The sequence below is a fragment of the Dufourea novaeangliae genome, unplaced genomic scaffold (assembly GCF_001272555.1).
Source record: "Dufourea novaeangliae isolate 0120121106 unplaced genomic scaffold, ASM127255v1 scaffold7, whole genome shotgun sequence".
In the NCBI taxonomy this organism is placed as follows: domain Eukaryota; kingdom Metazoa; phylum Arthropoda; class Insecta; order Hymenoptera; family Halictidae; genus Dufourea; species Dufourea novaeangliae.
Window position 1 is genome coordinate 3,146,064 of NW_015373896.1, and position 26,211 is coordinate 3,172,274.

Below are 26,211 nucleotides of genomic sequence, written 5' to 3' on the forward strand. Positions count from 1 at the left end.
TTTAATTAAGTTTTCAATTTATTTTAACAGCCAGATGAATAATGCAACTTTTTTTTTTCCAGTAGGTCTCCGGATACTTTGTATATTTATTTCCTGCGATATTGAATTTCGAAAGTGAAAGAATGTTTTCCGTTAAAGGAGAACAAACTTAGGTCAGTCGAGCAAGAAAGGTAAATAAATGGCTCAGAATTCGCTTGTTCAGGGAACGTGTGCTTGACCTCCCTCTGGACCAATCAGCCGTAGAAATGGGTTTATCAGTTACCGATATCTTATCGATAAAGTTGTTTAAAAGAACTCAGTTATCGATATATCAGTAGAATGTGAACAGCAAAAAACTCTTATATTTATATCTTATCTTTTTATTCATTCTGATATACAATTGTAGTTTTTATTAGATGAATCACTTCACTGAATGGTATGTTTGATTACATTTTCATGAATGAAATTAATATTAGCGATACCATCGTGACTATCGGGACTACTAATGCTGCTGATACGATTAATAATATTGATATTTTACTGATACATCGATAATGTATGTTGATGTTAATATCATAAAGCTATCGATAACTGTGTCATTAAGACCATCACCAGCCAGCAGTTAGATAAAAAAAGCTCTTGAAAGTATCCTGTCGGAACGGGAGCATCGCGTTTCGAGCATATCAAAGGAAAAAAAAAGAAAACGTGCGAGGAATGCGCGTTTCATTTTTTTTTTTCGATAGGCAGCGCGCGTTAGCCGCTGACAGTGTCGTCGGGGGAAGGGGTGAACATATAGAGTATTTAATGCGCGAGAATAAGTCCCGGCTGGGATTATTCTCGCCGATCCGTTTCGTCCATCGGTGTACTAGATAATACCCGCTGAAAACAAATCGTGTTACCAGCGAATGGGGTGGCGTGAAGGGAGAAAAGCAAACACAATTGTAAAAGACAGATGGCGTTGTCTTGCACACAGCGTCGACGTGGGTTCGCTCAGCGTGAGCTGTTCGTTCTTCAGAAGCGACGAACGAAAACTCCGCTATTATTCTCTCTTGGATCTTAAGATCTCGAACAACAGATAATCGTTTTGATCGTTAAACAAATATTTATTTATACATTTTTTTGTTGCTTTAAAAACTCCGCCATATTACTTTGAAAATTCTAACATATTGGTTTAAGCTCGAGGCTGTCTCCGTAATTTCTGGGGTGATGAACTGAAGAAATGTTGACTCTGGAAACTAAAATCTGGTCGGAGGAATAAATTAGCGCGTTCGTTTTCAATCTTAAGATCTTGGGGAGATATGGATCAACGAGAAATCGAGGCGGGATAAATTCATTCGTCGGTCCTGAAACGTGAAATTTGTAGTCTTACTGTTGGGATATTACGGATTGTCTCGACGTTTATTCTCTTTAATAGTGTTTAATATTATCGAATTCTTCGTTCCAACGCACACAGACGCGCGTCAGATGATCTCCTCGAGCATGGATCAAAGGCGAATGGTCCTTTGCGTGTGACGTATAAGTGATTAAGATTAAATCGCATTGAAATTACTGGTAACAGTGTTCGGTCGACCAAATTATTAAGACAGCGTTGTCGTCAGTGTGCGACAAAAAAGACTTTTAACTTCAGAAACGTTGAATGAAATAGCTGTCAATAATTTCAATGTACCGTCTGTTTATTATAGTCCGGATCCAACCGATCTGCAACGCAAAGTCGTTTTCCGAATAACAAGAAACATATCAGACCTCTCAGAGAAGCAAACTATACCGAACTCGTTAGACAAACTTACTAGAAATATTTATACAGGGTGACCCTAAATTTACATTACGACATTTATTTTGAGGGTCACTCGGTAGGATCTCTTTATTTTTCGGAAACGTACGGAAATTCGGACAGCCGGAAGAAAGAGGGAAAAACGATCATTCGAAGAAAGTAAAAGTTTCCTCGATCATCGGGCAGCATTACTATTTTTATAAGAAATAATAGTCATTGTTGTTCCGGCGACGATGGTTCTGGCTCGGATAGCCTGATTGAATAACCATCCGAGAACTTTCATCGTCCCAGTCGTTACGTCGTCGCCATGTTTTTGTTTTCTTTCGCTCGTGGTTGTTCTTTTGTCTTCCTACGCGATTGCGCAATCCCCGTTGTTCCCGTACAAAACACCACGTTACTTCCCCAGTGGATATTTTATTACCACTCCCGGTTGGTCATGGGCTCGCGACAACTCTTTGGAACCTTTTCCTCCAAACATCGCACGGAATCAGAAGGAATACTTTTTATTTGCACTTTTTTCATCAATTTTTTGTATTACTGTTTGCCAATGTGGGGCGTGTACGCCCCTCCGAGGGGCAATTTGATTATTTTCACGATAACACTTTTACCTGTGTGCCTTTTTTTTTATTCCAAGCAGCTATTAATGTTAAAACTTTTTAAGAACTTTGTCTACTATGCTAGGGGAGTATCGAGATCTTGGAGGCGTTGAGTTGTGGCATGATTAAAAAAAGGTTGCTATGTATTTAATATACTACTTAATAAGAGAAAATAAGTTTTCTTAACTTATAATACAAAATAGAAATTGTTTTCCACGTTTTACCTTATTTCGATGTCTGTCGACATTTTTTGAGAAAATATTTTTTTTCGAAAAGACGTATAGTCAAGTCAACCGACATCAAAGTGTTAAAAAATTGAATGTTATGAAGGATACTCGCACGCATATGCTCGGGGAGGTGGATCAACGCGCGGAATAAATTATATTCCTAACCGCGATTTTACGGTTCGTGCCGGCCGCTGAGAAAGCCGGAGAGGTTGGGAGGAAGGGGAGACATCGTCGATCTGTTTTCTTCGCTTTTCGAAAACTCGAGAACTTCGAACGCCGCCTACTTTTTTTTCTTTTCTTCCGAATCCCTCGCCGTCGATCTTCTCATTCTCGCGTGTCCACGGTTTTGCGGCGTCGTTCGAATATTTGTACAGATTATTCCCTATTATTGTCGACGAATGTACATATATATATATATATATATTCCGAGAAATATGTTGATTCGGAGGAGATTGCTTTTGGGAATTGAACAAAACGTTTCAATCGAACTTTTGAAGTCGCTTGTGTACCATTTTTTACGCGACACCCGGTATACAGGGTGTTTCGCTTAAACCCACCTAAATATCTTCTCTATCTGTGATCGTACGAGAAATATTTTGTATGTAATTTAAATGGTTTTAACAGACGAAACGGATGACGGCAAAAGTTTTTTATAAGTGTCGTTTTTTTTAATGATTTTTTCAAGGTCACCCATGTTCTTTTATGTGTATGCACATAATTTTTCCTGTTGTATGTTATAGCCAACATTATTATGCGTTTCGGTTGTTAAGAAATTTTATGTGTTGTGCTCGTCCAGTGATATAACTATAGATCCAGTTAAGTAAATTGGCAGAAATGCCAAAATTTTCCAATTTGTCGATAAGTATTGTGTGATTGACCGTGTTCCATTTTTATTGGATCTCTTAGGTCATCTATTGCCGGTAAGGTAGTGACGGATGTTAACGGTAGAACGTTAGTGACTGATTGAATTGGAGAGGACGTTACCTGTTGTTATTTTACTGGATTTGCCACAATGGCCTTGCAACCCTTACACTTATTTTCTTACTTCAGGCATTTTAGTTGACTATGGACGGAGTTCATAGAAATACAACTGATGAAAAGCACAGGTTGTGTATATCCCTAAATAGATCACCAATGTAATACTGTCCACTTAAGATTGTCCACTTAGCAAGTATATAAAGTTTATAACAGTGTGTACAAATCAAAATTTTAATTTTTTTTTATGTATGATCACAGATACAGTAGATATATCGGTGGCCAGTTTTAAACGGAACACCCTGTATATTTCTTTTGAAGTAATAGTATATATATATATAGTTAAAACAATTTTTTCGAGGATTGCAAAGAACAAGGCGTGAATCTTTTCGAATTTTGTAATAAGAATCCATCGTGTGGCGGCTTTAAAAGAGACTTGTATTACTTGTTAACAAACGATTCCATGACTGTTGCAGATCTGTGTAGTTGTTCGAAATAGTTATCAAAGAATCAATTTCATTCTCTCGTTCTCGATAATTCAACGTATTTTCGAACTGTATAACAGGCTCGCGGATTGAAATTGCGACAGCCTGTACAGAGGCTGTTCCAAAAGTTTTGTTAAATCGAAAGTACGGATAAACTGTCGTATTCCTCGAAGTAAATCTTGGACTTTTTACCGTAGCTTACTTACTGTGTTTTTATCGTTCTCTCTTGAAAGTATTAACTCGACCTTTAGATCTTCGAAAAAATTAAAAATGGCGTCCAGACGCTATCTCCATCATTCCTGTCATCATCGAAACTTTTGGAGCAGACGGATTTCATCTGTGCGAAGTATACATACACTACATATTTGACCCTCTGAAGTTTTCACCTAACGCAAAACGTGTACTCAATTTTTCGTTTTTCAGATGGTCTTTTTTCCATTGTTTGAACCAGAGACGGGCAAATTCATTATCTAGATAAAAAGTTTCGAAAAGAAATCAATTTTCATAAGATCCAAAAAAAAAAGTATTTCTTGACTAAACGTGGAAATTCCATTTTTTATAATAAGATAATATTTTCTGGATACTGACGTCTTAGATACTGTTGCTTTGCACTATGTATCACTTGAAATAAAATTCTGCCCAATTCTGGTTTTAACCACGCGTTACAGTACCATTTGTATCAAAATGAATACAATTCTACCTTAATGGGCTTCTGTATAAGTTTGGATGCTGTGTGTGTCCTTCATGTAGATTCAGCTTTTTCTTTTCTACAGAATGGCCAAAAGCAACGTAATTGTTTTTTTTTTACAGTGACGCTTAACGTGTTAAACGAAGAAAAAATTAATATCAAATAGAATTCTAAAAAATGATTACTCTTCATCGTACACCAATTTTACTTGCTACACGGTGTTTACGTCTGTTGGTTAGATAATGGGAACTGGTCGTCTGTGAAGTCGACGAATCGTGAAATGGGACGTTATTGCGCGTACGTGCGTGCAACGAAATCGTAAGAACTTACATAAAAGTGCTCTTACCATAATTTTACGCGTGCACATCCCCCATCGGAAGTCTTCCGCGTGTAGTTAGGGATAAACCGATACCGTCAAGGTATCGATATTTTTACTCATAACTTGTATCGAAAGAAAGTATCGACACTTTTATTCGTAACTTGTATTTACGTGGATCAGTTCATCTCTACCGTGTAGTGCTTCAGGGGTCAAATACGGTCGCGAACATTTTTTTCGTCGCCAATTCCGGGCCTAATACGCGAGCCAATATACCGGGTGATGCGTAAATACGCTTCAACCATTGATCCTTTAACCTCTCGGAAATGCAGAGCAATACCTGGGTCTGTTTGGACCCACTGTTTTCTTTTTTTTTCGACCCAGGCACCGCTGTTCACAAGGTTAATCGTAATTTTCTTGACTTTCTTGTAGATTTACAATTTTTTGAAATCGTTACCAAAGAAAGAACTGTAATTGTTAGGAATTTTATATTGTGCGCAAAACTGAAAATTTCTTTCAAGGACCTTGACACACATTTCTTGGAGAATTGAAAATAATGGTGGATACTCGAATTACTTATTTTTCATTACAATTTACCGTTTCTGATTTCTAGAAGACTTAGAAAAAGTTTTTAGTTCATCACAGTTTGCGAAATTTCTTAAAATTCGAAGTCGAAATTTTCAACAGAAAATACTGCGGATACTTTTTTTCGATTCGACCAAAGGGTGTTTGATGCGAATTTACGAGTCACTTGATATACTGATGAATACACTGTGAAACAATCGGGCGTGAGCAGTGAGACGAGAGAGAGGGGGGAAAGAGGGGCAGATTCTTTTTGTCATCTAGTCAACGAACTTTCTTAGTAAGTGAGAAACTTGTGATACTTCGAATCGATTTCTTCTCTGTTAGATGCGAGGCCCTGTACAGGTTTCAGCGTGGCGATTTAAAGTTCGACGATCGCGAATCAAACGGAATTTCTTTATTATAATATATACAACGGAATTTATTTGTTGAACGCTCGAGCAGATGTGCGCGTGACACGATGTCAATTATTAAGTTTCGAGCGAGGATTCGTGAATTTTAAGTCGAGCAGCTGGCCAGTCGATAGAATTTTTGTACAGTCATTCCAGAGAGACAGCATTCCTTTCTTCGCTGAAAATCGTGTGGGTACGATGTCCGATGCTTTATTCGGTCGTCTTGATATACGCCTTCTAGTCCTGTTTTCAGGTTCATCGAGTCAACTCCATTTTCGTCAACCGACTGTAAGTTTTTAAGGTTGGAACGGTGTGTAATGTGTTTTTTTTTAATATCCCTTGTAATATCGTTACATTCGAGAATTAATGAATTTATAGTTCGATTCGCATTCTTCTACTATCGACCGAAACAATTGATAGTCGTACCCACACAGTTCTCTTTCTTCACGTATTTAACTAAGTTCATTCGCGTAAGTGCGTCGGTTGTTCGATTTATAGAACGGACCTTCAAGACTTTCACAGTCGTAAGCCCGTCGAGATTTACGAGCATATAAATTTTTCGACCTTGTGGGAAATAGTCTCGACGTTTCGTCAGCATTACGAGCACTTCCACCGCGATACTTAAATCTGATTCATTTACCATGCCTCCTTATTGATCGATAGTCAACATATATTACGAATAATACGTGTATTCAATTGTTCTCCGTTAAAGTCAACTGCAAGCTCGGCGAAACATGAGTCTCATTTCCAACATGAATCAACGATAGTAGTCACGCGACAACTGTAACTTATGTACCGTCTCCACGGGATCGTATCAGTATTACAAGTACCGACGTGATTGGTCGAGCGACCGACGTACGTTCCGGCGAGAATGGTTCCAACTTTTTTACCTTGTCGTTTTTCTACTCTTCCCAGTTTTGTACTTCCCCATTAACATGTTCATATCTCCGGAAAAATTCGGACAGTTTACTTTCCTCTTGGGTCCACTAGTCCTAACTACATACAGGGTGAGTCAATAAGAACTACTATCTAAAATAACTCATTACCCATTACTCGTAGCAAAAAACGTTTTCAATGAATTATATAGCATTCTTTGAAATATCACGGTGAACTTGAATTTTTTCAAGGTTAGTTCATCTTTTTTTAATACCATCATACTGTAGGTCGTGGAATTCCTTCTTTTATTGATGACAACATGACATTAAAAAAAGTTGTATTGACCATGAAACAACTCAAGGTCACCTTGATATCTAAAAAAAGAAGAAGATGAAAGAATGAAATTGTATCCATCCGATGCATTCCTTAAAATGCTACGTAATTCATTAAAACGTTTGCTGATACAATCAATAGATAACGAGTTATTTTATATAATAGTTCTTATTGACTCACCCTGTATATATATAGTCGCGCCAGGTTTAGTCGTCGAACGTTTACTTTCGGGGGGCACGCGAACGCAGAATACGACAAATGGACACACACACACAGACAATGCATTAACCTCATATACACACACGCACCTTCGAGTTTGCATGCTCCAGTTTCTTCGTGTTATATGAATCGTTCCATTGAAACTATTTTAGTCGTTAAGTCGAAAGCGAGAGCAGAAGTACGAAATTGGGAATTTCGGTGATAAGCAGATAGAGGACGAGTTCGATTTCTACGGAGATTACGACACATCTATTTTTCCGGGTTGTTACCAGTCGGTCGTCTGGATCAGTATATTCTTCGACCCACTGCAAGTGTGTTATATACAAGTAGGACCCCCTATAATGCGGAATATACGCTAGTGGCAAATCGTACAGTAAATCATCGATCATTGTCTGGAGACTCCACGGCACTGAACATTAAATATTTCATAAAGTAATGGTCATACACGGCTGAAACAAATATCATTGGCTTCAGAATTCCAAGCTCTATCACTGTGCTAAACCTTCTTAAAAAGTCAAAGCTGGGAACCTTTCCTTGTCAGTGCAAGTAGCCTTCGAACATACATCTATGATTTACTGTATTGCCTCACTTGTGCACTAGTGAAAAATTGTCGAAATTCAATGTTCTACAATTTCCGTGAATATTCATCAAAATTTGTTTAAATGAAAAGAAAAATAAAGTTTGAACCATCTATTTTTTGACCTTTTTATTCGATTTCTTTTCTGTCGAGAAATCTCTAACGACTCTTCTCCACAAAGCTTCAGGTCCTTTGTAAATAAATAATAAATAAATAAGAAGCTTCTGTAGAATCATCGAATACCTGAGAATCGAAGGAAATAATTTCCTTTCGAAGTGAAAAGATCGGAATTTCGATGATCGAAGGATGACTGATCCAGAGTCGACTGATCGATGGGCCAACGCGCTCCGCACACGTCTGTTTACTTCCTGATCCGTTACGGGGGAACGAAACGGTTTAAACTTAAGGATTTAGATAGATCGAAAACGAACGCCAATCGCGATCCGATCGGCGGATTATATTATATTGCACGAAGCGGAAAAGGAAAGGAAAACCGCCGAACGATCACGACTATTGAATGTTATTTGATTTTTCTTTAGATCGAGCTCCGAGACTTGGTCGGCAATTCACCGACGAAAAATTGTACTTACGACAAAAGGGTGATACGAATCGTTATTATATTAATAATATAAAAACAAAGAAAGGATGAAATTAATTAATAAAGAAAGCTTTTAATATCCAAACGGTGTACCGGGGGTTCGGTGATTCCTTCCAAGATGGCCGCCCCTTTACTGTCCAAAGCCCGTAGAACATCCATCTTCCACCAGAAATTCTGATATATGTTATAAACATTAAATATATATAGATTCTGTTAAGTTTTCAACTAAATTTATAATTATTAAAAATTTGCAGGAGCTATCTTAACTAATTTGGTTTTTTTTTAATATATTTTTTTCGTATTTTACGTCTAAGATTCATTCGCAACGTCAGGCGTCCGTTCACATCCTTTCAGTGACCTCGATACCTAAAACCTGGCTCTCTGGAATCGACGTAAAGGAGGAGGCAGGCCACGGCGAGAGGAACACCTCTAGCAGCGGGTCGACGCCGAAGAATGTTGCCTGTGCTGAATCGGTGAAAGTGAAACCAATACCGGAGTTCAGGACTCACGGGATGCTGACTCACATATCTGTTTTTTTTTTTTTTTTTCATTTTTCTCCACCTTCCCAACAATCTTTTCAGGGCACGTATGACGCACGCGTGGCGGGCACGGTAACGCAATTTCCTTTGTTTCGAACTTCTTAAGCTGCGTCTGCACTATATAGCATAACACGTTATACAGCGAAGTTATAAAACTTGTTAGAAAAATAGAAAGAAAAATGTTATATTTAACATTTTTCGTATTATATAACAAGTTATATGTTATCCATCAAGTGTGACGTCATTATTAAATAATTAGATGCGAAATGTTATACAAACTTGTTATATACTCGTCCACAAGGTATAATCTTGTAACAAGTTATGAAAATATGCTTTGTACCAACTTTATGTAACAATTTGTTATGTAATGCTATTTTCCTTCATAGTGTAGACGCAGCTTTACTGCAACTCTGACGTCGGTCTAATAATAATCGACGGTTTCCAATAATGTTCGAGGATTTTCCATCGAGAAACTAGACCATTCTCGAAAGCAGAAAATCTCAAGACAGAACTACTGTGCCTGACCTTTCGTCTTTTATAGATATCGAATCGATCTTTCGGGTTTAGTACTGTTCGGTGGTTCTAGAAGGTGTACAGTCACGAAAGTACATATTCGAAGGAACTACAGCTTAATCTTCAATTTTCATTCACGTCACTTTTTTCTGGGCGTTCCCTTTTTTTTTTTCTTTTCGATTCCATTTAACGATCGTGCAACACGAGTTCCTCCGATGTCGCAGAGGAATTTTTCATTCACAGAATCGAAGATCCGCCTCAGCTGAGCGTGTCCTAGACCTTGCGCGAGGGTGAAAGTCGAGGTCGAGAGATCGGCTTCTCGGGATTTGGGTCTCATCGAGAAAGCATTGGAGCCGGTCGTGTCGCTGAAACGGATCAATTAAAATAATCTGAAGAATACACTAATCTTTGGTAAATTTTCGCAAATGAATAAATTACTGGAAACTAACGATAAAATTAAGGCGACTTTAAGCCGTCTTTGGGCGTCATGTGCTATCTGTGCAGTGATTCGTGTACGTTATTTCTTTTTATATATATTTTAATACTTCAAACTTTGTCGAATTATATTTTTTCGTTTCTTCGACAGAACGAGTCGATTCGGCCACCGAAAGGAAACTTTCACAGCAGTAAGAAATATTTCGTGTTTGGACACCAAAACCTGGAGCAGGTGATTTTTTTTTCTTTTTTCTCTTTTTTCTGGACGTGACCCAGTCCGGTCTGAGATACATAATTTTCATTCGGTCGCGACGCTGGAAAGTAAACGAATGGCAGCTCGAAAAGCCAGTCGGTCCAGTTTGTACGAGATTCCATGTCGGGATCCGGATCGTGCGACCAGTCGCGACAAATCGGTGCCCATTCCTTTCCACGATGTCATCCGACCTCGTAATCACGATTTTCTAAATTGTTTCGCGACGTCTCGGACGATCAACCACGCCCGAAAACGGTTCTGTACCGATCAGTTCACTGCAAAGTGAACCCTTTGACCTCTGTCGTCTCGTAACAATCGAAGATTTCGTGTAGAAAACACTCGTAAGCGCCAAAATTGAAGATTTTTTCTTTTCTTTTTTAATCGAAAAATGTTCTACAAAATCGAAATTTTTTCCACGCATTTGGACTATTTTATTCTTGGTCACATTTACAAACAAATCAATTTTCGTAAATAATTTACGGTCAGGTTACTTTTTTCCTTCTGGAAATTTTGATTTTTCGCAAAGTTATAGTGTTTTCTGCGAGTACTCTTCAATTCGTTACTCGAGTTCTAAATTGTTCTAATTCCATTTTTCAAAATAAATTCAGTTAAACAATCTACGTTTCATTGGCCCAAAGAAATAAAAATTCACCACAGTATAAAGAAAGTTTGGTCTTTCAATAAACATTTATATATCGCTAAAGACTACAACATATCATGGTGCTCCAAAAAGTGTCCGATTTTGCGTGGAATGTCCCAATATTTTGTTTATACAAACAGAATAATCATAACACCGACATCATAAAACTGACACTGTGTCAAGAGGCTTATGTCACGCACACTAAACGGTCGCGGAATATTTACTAGGTAATAGGGATATTAATGCCAGTGCACTAGGATACATAGAAACTCCCCCCGTGCAATTACATTATTGTCCCCGTGGGATTATGCTCGTCAGCTAGCGTGACTGGCGTCACTGTGATTGTTGTTGAATGAAGATTACCGCAAATTTAAGTCCCACCTGGGATAATTTCCGTAAATTGAAACGCGAGAACGAACAGCCGCGTGTAATTAGACTAATTATGGCGTGTTTCCAACGCGCGGCCGTTATAACACCTCGATGAGAATGCTACTTGTCCTTTTTTTTGGCCCCGTGATTCAATTAATCTTCGTGATAATCATGATTGTTCAGTTTATCGTTGATATTAATAATTACAAAAACTAATAATAAATAATTATGTTTGCTTAATTGAAACGGGAGTCGTTCGAATTAGCAACATAATTGGCTTCGTCAAAGTATATTATAATCCGAACTACATCGTAACTTTGAATTTATGAATACGTACATTCACGAAAGTATACGTGTTTTATGTAATTTCGATCGTAACTTGCCTGGTCCCTTCCCGTTCCTTTTACTGTATAAATATTAACAGTAACAGTGGGAATCGCAGTTTATTTAATTCTACATACCATGTGGACATGTCTAAATATCATATAGTATTGTGAGCTGTATACAAAGACAGTTCATTCTTGTATACCAGTAGTGTTAGAAAGATTATATATAAAATTAATTCGATTGAATTTTGTTTTGTCTAAAATTTTAATAATCATAAAGAAAGTTTACATTATTATCGTAATTAGTGAAAAATCTTACATATAATAAACGGTCTGCAGCCGCCCCTGGGTTTGGTCCTCCAAGGGGCACCTCTTGCACCCCCGCTAGGAGCGGTCCTGCGTACGTGTGGTCCATCGCTCAGCTGATTGGAGTTCGTTTAACTGCTGATATCTCGGAATCGGTGCGTCAGATTACAAAACGGTAAAGGACTTTTCGATTCATATTTTTACGAGGAACATCCATATAAAATTTTCCCATCTTCTTGGGACACCCTGTACATGCAGGTGTGATCTCTGGAGTACACAGAGAGAAAGAGAACCGCGATGAACGGGGGGAGACGGCACGCGCTAAGGCCGACGTGCCGTGGATGAGCAATGAACTTGACCGGAAGTGGGTCAGGGTAAATCTTTCACGAGCTCGATGAGCATCCTTCACGGAGTGCGCGGCGCCCGTGATCCTTCGAGTATGACCGATAAGTGGTTTAACGAACGAGCGACCGGGGGCAACCGACTAATTGATCGCAATAAATTCAGATATGATTGATTCCGTCATGAAACAGGCGGATATTTCGGACATTGGTGAGCAAGTAGGATTTAAGATTAGAGAAAACGCGTGTACGGCGGTGAGATTTACCGGTGTCGTCAGTGTATTGACTGGAGTATGGAAAAAATAGAGAAAGCTCGTTGATTAATTAAACGACAGGAACGTCATTGAGAATTACCATTTGCATTCAGGCATTGAATATACCGAACAGATGTGTCGAGTGGGTCGGGCGTGTATTTTAGGCACCTTGAATAGCCAGCCATTTTTGGTACCCTAAATATATTGATAATACAATACAAGGGTATTGTAGGCATGTACCGTACTAGTTAATGTGTTCATTTATTAGCTTGGATAGAAATGAAGACTGTGATTGATCTGCAGTGTTTAGTTATTAATTCACTCAGTACTTCGGGTACGTCGGGTACGTCGGGTTCGTAGGGTTTGTCAGATACTTTAAATACATGGATTATGCCGGACATTTCAGGCATGTTGATCGTATTGAACACATTGGATGGTTCAGGTACCTTGAACACATTTGGCACACTCCACAAGGTAGACCACATTGGGTACTTTAGGTACTTCGAATATACCGAACAAATCGGGTACTTCAGGTACCTCGAATTAATGAATAAATCGAGTACTTCAAGTATTTCGAACATACTGAGCACATCGGGTATCTTCAACAGGTAAACCAGATCAGGTACCTAACAGACACTGACATGTCAGGTACTTCACGTATCCCTCGGTTTCCACACATTATCCATCGACACTGTCAAATGCTCTTCTATCCAACACGGTGAGATATTGATCCACTTTCGAGACATTTCCCCACGGCGTGTAACACACGAGATAGTTTCGAAATACCAGAACTTTCTTCCACTTTTTAAAAACCGTCTTATACAATTATATCGAGGTGTGCACGGCACGCAAACGGTTTATCGCGTGCAATAACGACCCGGCACGTGATAGAAAGTAACCAGAATTTTCACGGCACTATCCGTGGAAAAGTCCAAGAGACTTTTATAGTGTCCTAGCTCAGTCGAATTAGACCTTGAATGAAAAATAATTCTAATCAGCTATTTTTTTCCGCGAAACAGTTGGGAACATCTACCGGTGAATGAACATTATATATAAAAACGAGTAAATTAAGTTATTAAAATAAGCAAATGATTAAACATAGATTTTTTTCAATTAATATCGCTCATTCGCTGGTAAAATATGTATTTTTTCATTTTAATTTAATTAATTACATTTTCTCAATTTTTCAAATATAAAAAACATAAAAAAATTTAATTATCATGTGCCAAATATTTATTAATTACTGTTAACAAAAATTCTAAAATATGTGAAAAACATTTTTTTCGCGTACAGAAGAAAACGTTATTTCACTTGTAATGACCTTCCAAACCATATCAAGGACAAATATCAGCCAATTAGAATTACTTTTTGAAAGGGGTTTGGAAAGCTAATTTTAATAAGTTTGCACCAGAACCGATGATTCTTCCTCATTTCCATCTCAAAGACGGAACCATCGAAGTGTACCGAACAAAACGATTTCTCATTGTTACGAAACAGTTGTCTGGTAGGATCCTTGGTGGACGTGAAGAGAATTCGAAATGAAAAATCTTTTCTGTCGTTGGATGGCATTTAACGTTCTGTACGCGTGTCTGGTATTAAACCCCATTACACCGAACATAACGCTTCGTACGTGTTACGATTGAGTATTGCGTGTCGTCGGATAAGGATTTCGAAATTGCACGGTGAGTAACAGATCTTATCGGTGGGACAATCATTTCCATAGTATTTATGGTATAATAATCAGACCGTTTGCGTTTATACGTTTATGGAATCTCTTAACCCTTTAAGGTGGCTTTCACGAAATTTTTAGTAATTATAAATTTAGTTGAAAGTTTAACAGAGCATTCTGAAAAGCTTCAACTTTCTATTGCCAAAAAATTGAAAAGTCAACGATTAAATTATTGAAAAGGAAACGCCACAAAAATTTCTTTTTAATACGAGCCTTATGGAACTGTAGTTGATAGTCATAGGTTAATCATTTCTTATTAAGCTACAGAAGAAATTTGTTTTTATAAAAAATTGGGTGATTAAAGTTTTTTTACAGAGTTTGTAAAACTGAAAATTAATATTAGAGTATGCAAACATAGTCTTCAATGTGTTTGCTGGTATCTTCCGGGAGACGATGAGGACAAAATTTTTTGTTTGTTTTTTTCCATTTAAGTATTTTGCAGTAGTTTAAAATATTAATCATTCAAATTAAATTGCTTAAATTGATCAAAAGTATGAGAGGAATTTACAAATTTATATTTGCATACACATCCACAGTCTACTAATAACAAGTATGAATTTAATAAGAACAAAATTTATTTTAAACTTTCCTTCGAGCATCGCTGTATTCAAGAGCAAAGTAGGTCACAGATGTCTACGAACTCTCGGTTCAATCCACTTCCAAATGTTATGTATCTTTGCGTCTGTTTTACATAGAAGGCCAGCTACTGAATATTTGTACGTATATTTAAAGATACATATATAGGTATATCCGCCGTTCTCTCTAGCTGTACCAGCGGGCGGCTTTCTGGACAGCTTTCACTGTCCCTCGGCGTTCCATGTATCGCGCGTTTATCATCGTTCGTAGCTATTGGGCCCCCGTAGAAATTGAAATGAAATCGTAGGATCAGCAAGCGGAAACGGTCAAGATTGTCCTCTTCAGACCGGACTTTTCTTCTTTAGAGGAAACAATTTTCTCTGTGGAATACTTTTATTTGGGACAACAGGGAGGCAAGAAAATATTTTCCTATTCAGCAGACGAGTAGAATAAAATTTACACTATAATATGTACTAAAGGTCCCAATGAAAATAAAACACGTTCAGAACGAACGTTAAAATTATCGTACCTACACGATTATTGTCTGATGTGTCTGTTGTACTTATTCGCTTGTAACTCGTGAACTGTAAAAGATACCAAAAAAACGTTTAGACAAATTTTATATCCTTTTCAGTTGTTCACATATCGATAGCAAGAAACTATCAATAACATAATTTTTTTAAAAAATTTGTCTTTGAAAATAATTTTTTTTGAAAATTTTCTCCTACCAATCTATGGGCAATTCAAAACGATATAAAATTTGTCTAAAGGTTTTCTCGATATCTTTTGTAGGTCACGTGTTACAAGCGAATAAGTGAAGGAAACGTTTCAGATACAAAAGGGTGGTTTCTTCCTTAAACTGTGATAGTAGCACCAACCATGTACGGGAAAATTCTTAGATTGGTCCCATAAATAATTGAGCGAAGTTGCAGAAAAATCGGCAGTACGGGCTTCAGCTAAACGCCACGTGCGGCCACCCGCGATACACTGACAAAAAAAGGCGCCAGCGTACTGTGGTGGATCGATTCCACACGCGGACGTTGGAAGTTCAGCGTTATTACGCGGGCTGACCTTTATCGTAGCTCACGGTGTGTTCGACTTCTTGCCTCGGCGAAGTTTCCCACGGGACGGTGCCCGTGGTTTAGCTAACCTCTTCAGACCCAGTGCACATTGCAATGTACCTATCCGGTCTGTTCGAAATGTCCCTTTTACTTATTCGCTTGTCACTCATAAGCTACAAAAGATCTAAAAGGAACGTTTAGATCAATTTTGTATTGTTTTCAGTTCTCCATATATTGATAGAAAAACATTATCAAAAAAATTAGTTTCCTTTTGATATATGGGAAACGAGGAACGATATAAAATTTATATGAACGTTTTTTCGATATCTTTTGTAGTTCACGATTTACAAGCGAATAAGTTGAAGGGACGGTTTCGGATAAAAAGGGTGGTTTCTCCCTTAAAGTCTACAAGTACCACCAACCAAGTACGACGAAATTCTTCGATTGGTCAAATAAAGAACTGAGCAAAGTTATAACAAGTGCTATTTTACAAATACTTTCCACGTAGCGGAGAAGTTTGCGCACGCGCGTGAGTGGACGCTGTCGAACGTCAAAGGTAATACAGTGAAGCCGTATCTAGTCGGTGTGGCCGGGGAAAGGTGTGTTCTCAGGACATTGGAAACACCCATGATACGACGGTGGATTATTAAGATAATTACACAGAAACGGCGGTCGTATAGGGGAATGCATTTCGCTTCACGGCTATAAAACGCTTTCACCTGCGCCACGGTCCTGACACGAAGACGATGTTGTCACTCGGATGAAAATCCATTGTCTACGCGATCAGTTTAGCCCCACGTGACGGTAATCAACCCGTTTTCTGGGACCCCGTTGAATCTCGACTCTCGAGCGAACTGCTACAAAGGATCGTCAGAAGTGAAAAAAAAGAAATAAATAAAGAGATTGACTGTGGAACCAATCAAAATAGAGTAAACAGAAGCTAAACAGAGGCTAGCTGTACTATCTAAAGTAACTTATTACCTATTAGTTGTATCAAAAAACGTTTTAAGATATCAAGGTGACCTTGAGTTTCTTCAAGGTCAATGCATCTTTTTTTTAAATACCATCATGCTATATATCATTAAAATCGTGCTTCTATTGACAATAACGTGATATTAAAACAAAAATTTTATATCTTTTTCTATCACCAATAACAACCGAGATATATGCAGGTGCGCCTGCTTTAGTGGTCATTTTTTTTTGCCTCACCCTGTGTATCGTTGGATTTTCGTTCATGAAAACGGGGCTTGTCGTCGCTGTTCTGTGAATTGAAAGGGATAATAATTTATCGTCGCGTGGTAAGCAAAACACCGATCGTAGCGAATTTGTCTGTAACGTAGAGAAGAAAATGGGGGAACGGTGGTGGTCCAGTTTCACAAGGACACCGTTGTTGCGCCGATTCCGTTCTAATCGTTAAACCTGATCGTTCGTTCGATCGGGGCTGAACCTTTCGCGTTATTCTGGAACAATACAAAGATCGAGGGGTGAAAGTAAGAGAAATTTTCCGTTTCGTTTTATCACCCGTGAAGTGAATCGCATCCACGTTGCTGGCTTTAGTTGGCCCATTACTCATACAGGTGCAGCAAAAAAGAATAGGAACGATGTACTTTCTACCTTAAAAGCATCCCCGTTTAACACTCGAGGCGGTTAGAATGTGTCGTATAAAGCGATTGTCGCTGGTAAACGATACACAGCACTTTCTACGTTCTTGTTTGTCGAATAGAGTAAACTCGGCGTCGTATCTATGTTCAGTAAATCCTCGATCATTGTCCGAAGACTCCTAGGCACTAAACATTAAATATTTCGTAAACTAATGATCATATGCGACTGAAACAAATATTACTGGCTTCAGAATTCCAAGCTCTATCGCTATGATTATCCTCATTAGGAAGTCAGTGTTACATTTGGGGACCTGTCCTTGACTATGCCGAGGAACCTCGAACACTCATCGAGGATTTACTGGATTATGTTTCGTGAGTTTGTTCGACGATTCATGTGTTCACATAGTAGGGGTGACTGGGACTGGTAGGCTAATTTTGCAGTATTTGATTTTGTAATAAATTATCTGGGCCCTTATTTTTTTTTTCGTACAGTTTGTAATATATCCATGTTTTTGGTCCCGCTCGACTCGGTTCTGCAAGACGGAAATCTCGTGAGACGGACATTGCCTCGAAATCGTAGCCAAGAAGTTGGCTGAATGTAAACGAGGTGTGCAGGATAGTCAGATCTCCTGTATCTAGGCCTGTCGGACTGGTAGGTGGATATATATTTCCCTTTCACTAGCCCGACGACGCGGAAAAATCGGATTTTGTACCTGCGCGCCCCTATACGTTCGTTCTTGTTCCCCTGCCCGTTGCATCGGCCGATTTTGCCACTTCTATACGTGTTACATTACGAAAAAATAGGCGATCCTCCGAAGCCCAAAAATAAGCTTTCCGTCCTTTACCGGTGGAAATATGATTTTTTATAGATGTGACGTGTATACGTCACACTGGGCGTTGAAGGGTTAAAAGAAGTCGCCATAAATTACAAATATTATGTAAATGTTCCATGAACAATTCGACCCCACAAAAAAAAAAAAACGACGACCAGTCTCTGTTTATTCAATTAGTTCCACGAACTGGTATATATTATACGGCGGCAGACAAGAGGTGTTACAGATTACAAAACGCAGAAAACAATGAGGGGAGAGGACGATGTGTTTATCTCCCCGGCGTTGTTATTCAGCGAAGTCTTTTCGGGGATAATATCGAACGTGTGGCTAACAGCCATACGGCCTCGAGTATACACGTGGGAGTGGATGGGTCCATGGGCCGTGTAATCATCAGCATGCCGTGTATCCGGGCATTGAATTTCGAATAATTCTCCACCGCCCCCCTCCCTCCAACGGTATCCTCTTCATTGTGCATCACTCGACGCGGCTTGTCTTTCGCAACGACGAACCGTACCGCCCCGAACTGCACTGTCCCGAACCGACACGACGCAGACAGGGAACGCAACATTCGTGCATCTCCGACGAAACGATCGAACGTGTAATCGATTCAGAGATAAGAATATTTCAATTTTCCTTCATTCAGACAAATACTGAATCGTAATAGTAGCTGCAAAAGACAAGACATCTCACATACATAAAATAGCCGTAAAATTGGGTGTCTTCAAGACCTTATGAGCTATATGGGAAGTAGACATATGTGGAAAATATTTGCTTCATTCAACTAATCGGTCAATTGTGAAACGATATTCGCTTCTTCCGATGGCTGGGTCAATCGTGACCTCTACAAAGATTTCATCAACGCGTAGTTATCTAGATTGGTATTGTCACCTTTTACATTCTTTCTTATATGTCTACCGGGTGTTCGAAAATAAAAACGATCGATTTTACATCATCGTCACGTCGAGAACGGTGTTATACTATACGCACAGAAAATTGAAATTCTTTCCGTGGCAGACCCCCTCGATCCGCGAACGAATTTTCAGATCATATTCAGAGCACGAAGTCCGCCTAGTGTGCTCGAAGCGGTCGAAGTGAGAGGCAGGCAGTCGACGGTTGTGTGTATACGGTGCCTCTCGGTCTTACGCAACTTCTGGATAGGAATCGGTTGGGGTCAGTCACTTCGTGGACTCCGTCGCGGTTCCGCGCGCGCGCGCGCGCGCCGCGATTACCAGCCGGCCCAGGAAGGAAAAAACTGTCTCGCGACACCTTCTGCACCGACGACAGCCGGAATCAGAGAGTCTCCGCATGGGACTACCGCGTCGTACCTCCGTGACTATTAATCGATGGGATTATGTAACGGTAGAATATCACCGGGACCAGTACTGTGCCATTAGACCCAATTCTAATCCATCCTTTCTATTATTACATTGATTGTAGATTCCCGTCAATTTCGTCGAGAGAGAGTAGCGTTTACAGACCCTATTCTATGATGATCTTTGTATTTATGTACAATATTGGTCTATTATAGCGGTTTAGGACTGATGGAAGTAAATGGTAATGGTATTGACAATTATAGTGACAGGTATTTTCTGGTGTTGTTAACCCCTTGGTGGTAAGGTAGTACATTTGTAGTTCCTCTTGTGCTGTCTTCACTCAAGTTTTTATTATTTTTATTATTCAAGTTTTTAAATATTTTTTATTATTCAGTTAACGTTCAATATTTACATTATTATATGTTATGTAACTCAATTGTTATTTCTTATTATAAGTATAAATTAACAAAAATACAAGTTCAAGATAATAACTTTTTTTATCTGGCTGAAAATAGCGAAAAAGAGCTCGGGTCGGATCTGACCCCACTTTACCAAGTACGACCTTAAAACCCACCTTACTATTCGAGGGTTAACACAGGGGGAAAATTATTTGTATACAGACCCCTCTCGATTATTGTCCCGAACTCTTGTCTGCGCCAGGACAATAATCTTAGAGGGAGAAATGCTTCAGACCCACGTAAATTCGTTTTTTGCCCGATGCCTGAGTCTCGGGGAGCCCAGTGGGGATATTGCCAAAAGGGTGAACATCGATATACATTTTGGTTCTGTTCATTTCTACAGAGTGGGTTTTCATTTTTGCATGTGAGAAAAACGCGCATCGCTCGAGTTTCATACGTCCAACCGCTAATAAGAGAAACCTAAAATTTATTATTTAGAGAAACCTAAATTGTTGTTTTAAAAACTTTTACGTCCTGGAGAAGCGATACCAAGAGCTGTGGACCGACAATTCCACGTAGTCCAGATGAAAATTCACCGAGATGTCCGGCTTATTGGATTCCAAACATAGAAACGTATCTTTAAACTTCTAGAGCAGAAAAGAAAACCATTAAAGACCGCATGCGATTACGTGCCGTTAATGAAAACCAGAGTAACGATTTTATTAATTTCTAACTACGCGTGAAACTTACAACTGGAAGTGGTGTCTGAAACTTAAACTAATAATAGATCCTTTTTATTACTTTTACAGACCAATTACACGAAATGTGTAGTCAATTATTCTTTCCGTCGAAGATCCTTTTTAAAAGTAAACACGAAACTTTCATTTCATTGAAACGCTGTTGTTTGTGTCGCATTCATCAAAAAATGACTGTCCAATCCCTGTTCCATATTCAATACAATATGAATACGTTATGAAAAGATAATCTTTTTTATAAAAAAGCTAAAGATGACGGTCTAGGATCAACAGAAATCGACTTCTTCGATTTCTGCAAATACTTCCTGCGCCCACTGCACAACGTATGTATTTCTTTTTCACCTTCAAATCAGAAATTCTTCATTCCGCGGATGTTAGAGAAAGTAACTTCGGTAAACTGCTTTCTTCGACAGGTTTTTATTCAAAATGACTCCGAAGTGTCAGAAGTGGCTAACGTCACCTCGCGATTCTCGATTTAATTAACATAATGAGACAGTCTGTGGACACTTTCACCGGGACACCCACGATCATCTGTTTCCGTCCCGACGTAGCGGCGGAATCGTTAAATTGACGGGTTCGGGGCCTGAACATCGTTTTCCTGAATTGTGTTACGAGGAATCGTCCAGCGACGATTTCCATTCGATATCGTAACGTTGGATCGATGCATTACGTTGCGCTGCCCCCCCCCACCCCTTCAATTAAATGGCCATTGTGCACGGAAACGTGACGGTCACCGTGTCTTGTACGCGAAACGTGCTCCGAGTTCATCAAACCGGCCGTGTCAAAGATGACTTTACGATTACGAGTAGTGATGGGACTGATACTGTTTCGATACTACCGATACCATTCTACAAATTTCGATCTGGTATTAATACGTACCAAAGATGTAGGTATCAAAAAGCATCAATATTTCTGTGATATTTACATATATAAATGTTTCGACACTTGTTTGATAATTATATGAAAGTATCGATAACTCTTGGCAGCGTGTTTATTCGAGCCGCCGAACGCCGAGCGTCAAGCGTCCATTCTTTTCGATCCGATAGATGCGGTCAGATGCGATAATAAAATACGAAACATAATGAATAATTTAAATTAAAAACCTTTTACTTCCTTCAAGTAAAAGCGGAACAAAACTTCATTAAAGAAACATTATTTGGGATGTCATATAAATAGTGTTTTTAATTCATAGAAATATAATTAAACCTCCATAATACGGACATCATCAATTGAGTATCCTTTTGAACGTACGTACAAAAAGATACACATGTATACACCTGGAATTGTCTCGTAGCGTACCACGCCATGTTGGTCCCCCCCCCCGCGGAGAGGGGGCCAATCGGACGGTGGGCTTTCTCCTGGATCACGGTTCGCCGGTGCTCCTTCTTCACGCTCTACGGTCCCCTTTTGTCGCCTGGTGGGGATATCTATATAGACTGTCCATTCCAGGTGAGCCCGTTCAAACTGTCCGCGATCCTGTGCCTGTGCGCGACAAAACGGGGATCTATATCGGGTGATCGTAAAGTGGCGCGCATCCCCCTCGGTTCACACACACGTTCAGAGACTTTCGAGTGCTATGGGATAGTTCGTGGTGCGATGTGAAAGAGTGCAACCGAGAACATTAACGCAAGTCGACGTGAAATTTCGATTTCTCTTCTCCTGGTTGGTCATCGTTTTTTTTTTCTTCTATTCTTTGGACGGTGATCGAGGAGGAGGACCTTTTGTGACGCGAGCCTGGTACCTTGGATCACTCTGCACTATGGTGAGCGATGAGTTTGTGTGTTTTGGATGAATGGATAGATGTAGAATTTTTTTTTTGGTTTTGATAGGGTTAGGGACCCAATTACGGATGGTGTTCGTATTGTGGAGGGTTAACTATGTTTGTAAACACTGTATTTATACAACATATTTATTATTCAACATCTGTATGAAGAAACATTTCCAAATGTCGAATTAACTCGTCTTGCCTACTGGAAAAGGATTTTTATATATGACGAGTTAACTCGTCTCGCTTGCTAAAGAAGCATTTCCAAATAACGAGTTAAGTCGTCTTGCATAGTAAAGGAGTATTTTCAAACGACGAAATACATAATTCGACTTTACTGGTTAACAGATCAAGAGTCGTTGACCACTCGAGTGTTACGGACACGTGTGTTATGCAATGCTTGATATTGGATTAAATAATATTGTATAAATTGTTACTTGTATACGATAACGTGGGAAACTTCGTCTGTAGTTAGTCATCATTAAGGCCGAGTGTCTATCCGTGGTAAAAGTTCAGGCTTCGAGTACGCCATATTCCAAGAGTTAATACTGACATAGAAGAAATATTATTATTTCACTTTCTGTGATGAATTCAACATTTTTCGTTAATAGTGTATGTGTGTATCGAATTTTTATTTACTTTCAACAAAGTCGAAAACATACATATATATTATGAATTTACGAGAATTGGATGATTAAAGTGTTAGGAATAGGTTTCAAATTGACACTCCATTATAATTTTCTTAAGGATCGATTGTTTTTAATAGAATAAGTCAATGACACCATTCTGAACAATCGAAGAAAAATTGTACATGATAGTTCGACAAACTGTCGAGGTTTACATATGTATTTCGAAAGACAATTTTCCACGAACGGTCAGGAATTTATTTCCCGGATATTGTCATTCGATTCCGGTTATACGCTTTCTATTACTTTATTAGTAGATCGTGCGCCGACTTACGCCCACGCGCGGGCGGAATAAAGCAACCGAACGGTGGAAAGTTAGCGTTTCTTCCTGTATTGCCGGACCTTACCTGCGCTAATGGAGGAAAATAATGGTGGCCTGTTTTCTGCGACCAGAGACTTTTGTCAATGTTTACCATGAATTTTGGTAACGGTCCTGGAACTTCGAGAAACGAAAAGAATGAAAAAATTAAGAACTTTGGGAGAATTCAGAAATATATGATTAATCTTAAATATTCTATTTATAAAAAAACAAGAACCAGGTTTAAAGAAGCCCTCGGGATCGAGCAATAAGTAAAATCGAAGCCGTTGCACCGTGCCGCCTGGCTGGAAGGAAATGGGGGTCAGTGTGTGAACAGGTTCGCTCCTTATGTCGCAACCGAAGAGGTCGCCGACCGTATTTCTCTCCTGAGTCGCGTCGCTTCTTTCTCTTTTTTTCTTGTCTAACCGAAAAAGAAAGAGGATCTGGATCGCAACATCGAATTTCCGCGTTTTTTCCCTCGTTTGAACGTTCCTCTCGTCGAGGAACCGGAACACATTTGCATATTCTTCACTTTTAAACCATTTCGATGTTTATGTCGAGTATACTCGTCATGAAAAAATGGCACTTTTTCATCTAATCTCGAGTATACTCATACTCATGAAAAGATGGAATTTTTTTCGTTTAATGACGAGTATACTCGTCATGAAAAAATGGTAAGATTTTCGTCTAACGACGAAACAAATTGAACGAAAATGGTCCCCCTGACGGCTTCGATGTCTCCAAAGAAAACAAAACCCGAAAACTATGAAAAACCAAATTATAAAACACTCTGTCCTCACTTTCTGCTTCTCGATCACCTCTGTCTATAATATTCTCCGTCCAGTGGACACCTGGAAAGAAAAAAAAAACGAAACAGGAAGTACTTCTTTATTCCTCGCTAATTGGCCCATGGCTGAGAAATGGCCTCCCTTGTGACGTTATCCTCAAAGGACACAGAGTCTCGGTTTGGTGGCTCCGCTGATGAAAATCGCGTGTTAATTACCCCCCGTGCAGGAAATATGAAAAAGAAACGCAGGGAGGAAATACAATACATACACCATGGTGTGCCCATCGTAATAAAGTCGATGGAAAACACTTCCTCGACCGTTGAGATCTCCTTATTTCCTATTTCCGTATATACGAATTCATTTGACACGTCGCAGCTCGGGGAATTTCTTGGACGTTCGATAGACACTTCCATGAGGATTGAATGAAAAAATTGTGAAAGTTAACGTTTTTCTTCGCGAACGCTGCAATTTGTATTCATAGAAGCTGTTATTACGAGGCTATCGACACTATAAGTGGCAAAGAACAAGGGTTCTCTTGCATTGTTCTCATAGTACAGTAGCGCTTTCTGTTAGTGCGAATAGTTATTTATGTTAAACGATTCGGTGAGATTTTCATAATTTTTTTCTTAACATATTTTCACCAGTGACCGACAATTCTGTTTACAGTCTCCTATCGATTATCGTCTTGCTCGTTCTACACGATTATTGTCCTGGCATTACTCCCTCCACTGGAGGTGGCGGAGGGGGGGGGGGCGTGGAACCTGTCAAAGGCATTCTTTGTTGTCGAGGCTCGGCCTTTGGGCAAAAATCGAATTTACGACGGTCTAAAGTATTTCTCCTTATAAGATTATTGTCCTGGTGTGGACCAAATTTCGGGACAATAATCGAGAGGAGTCTGTATAGATTGTCGGTCCCCAGCGACCGTCATTTCGATGCGCTATAATAAACTTCGTTTTAGGGCACCGATTACGTGGAAGAAGCCAATATACTTTATACCTTTAATATCCCATTTGCTTTTGAAGATACAAAAAAATTTGAGGGGGAAGTATTATTTAGTTAGAAGGAGCAGATATTATGATAAGCAAAACTTTGTTCTGAAGGTCATATTTTTCGAAATTTCAAGGTCATCGATATTTTTTCTAAATGCGACTACATATTTTTATTAGCGTGGTGTAATAATTGAGATCAAGATCAATCCAAATGATTGTAATATTTGAGAGTAGATTTAAATGATAAAATAACTGCGATAGAGGGATTAGTGCAACAATCTATTGAAGTTGATTATTGAAATAACATTACATTTCATTAAAACAATTGCAAAATCAACACTTTTCAATATTTCGAAAAATCCTTCGAGATACGTTTACACATCACTAAAGCCTACAACATTTTAAAGTGTCAACGAAATCCGAAATGTTGCTCCAAAAAGTGTCCGATTTCGCGTGGAATGGCCTGATAATTAAATTTTGATATCAAGCACACACACACCTGTGGGGGTATAATAATTTACGGTTCCTCCAGAGATCCGCGGACAGGGAAAGGGAGATGGGAAAGGTGGAAATGTACGTCCCGACAGGGATAGATTGGATCTATCGTTTCGTAGCCACGAGGCCGACTTTAATAGACAATGAAGATTTGCGGCCGCGATAAGTCGAACCCGCCCCGGCCCGCAGGAATCCCCTATTTACGGTTCTCTAGTTACGCCTCTGTTGAATGTTCGCCGATGAAATTCACCGTAAATTGCGCAAACGCTGGATTCTTATTACAATATCCGCGTACTTGTTCGCGTGGAAAGCGTTCATTACGGCACGGAGACGC

The 26,211-nt window shown here is 39.1% G+C and overlaps 1 protein-coding gene across 1 annotated transcript in view; it reads left to right on the top strand.

Annotated features, from left to right (window-relative positions):
- The first annotated feature begins 12,504 nt into the window (after positions 1 to 12,504).
- LOC107191824 overlaps positions 12,505 to 26,211 on the top strand; it is a 32,279-nt gene continuing 18,572 nt past the window's right edge. The window contains exons 1-3 of the mRNA XM_015580951.1: positions 12,505 to 12,547; positions 12,859 to 12,924; positions 12,997 to 13,064. Of these exons, the coding sequence (XP_015436437.1) occupies positions 12,505 to 12,547; positions 12,859 to 12,924; positions 12,997 to 13,064 (177 nt within the window). The remainder of the gene's footprint in view (positions 12,548 to 12,858; positions 12,925 to 12,996; positions 13,065 to 26,211) is intronic.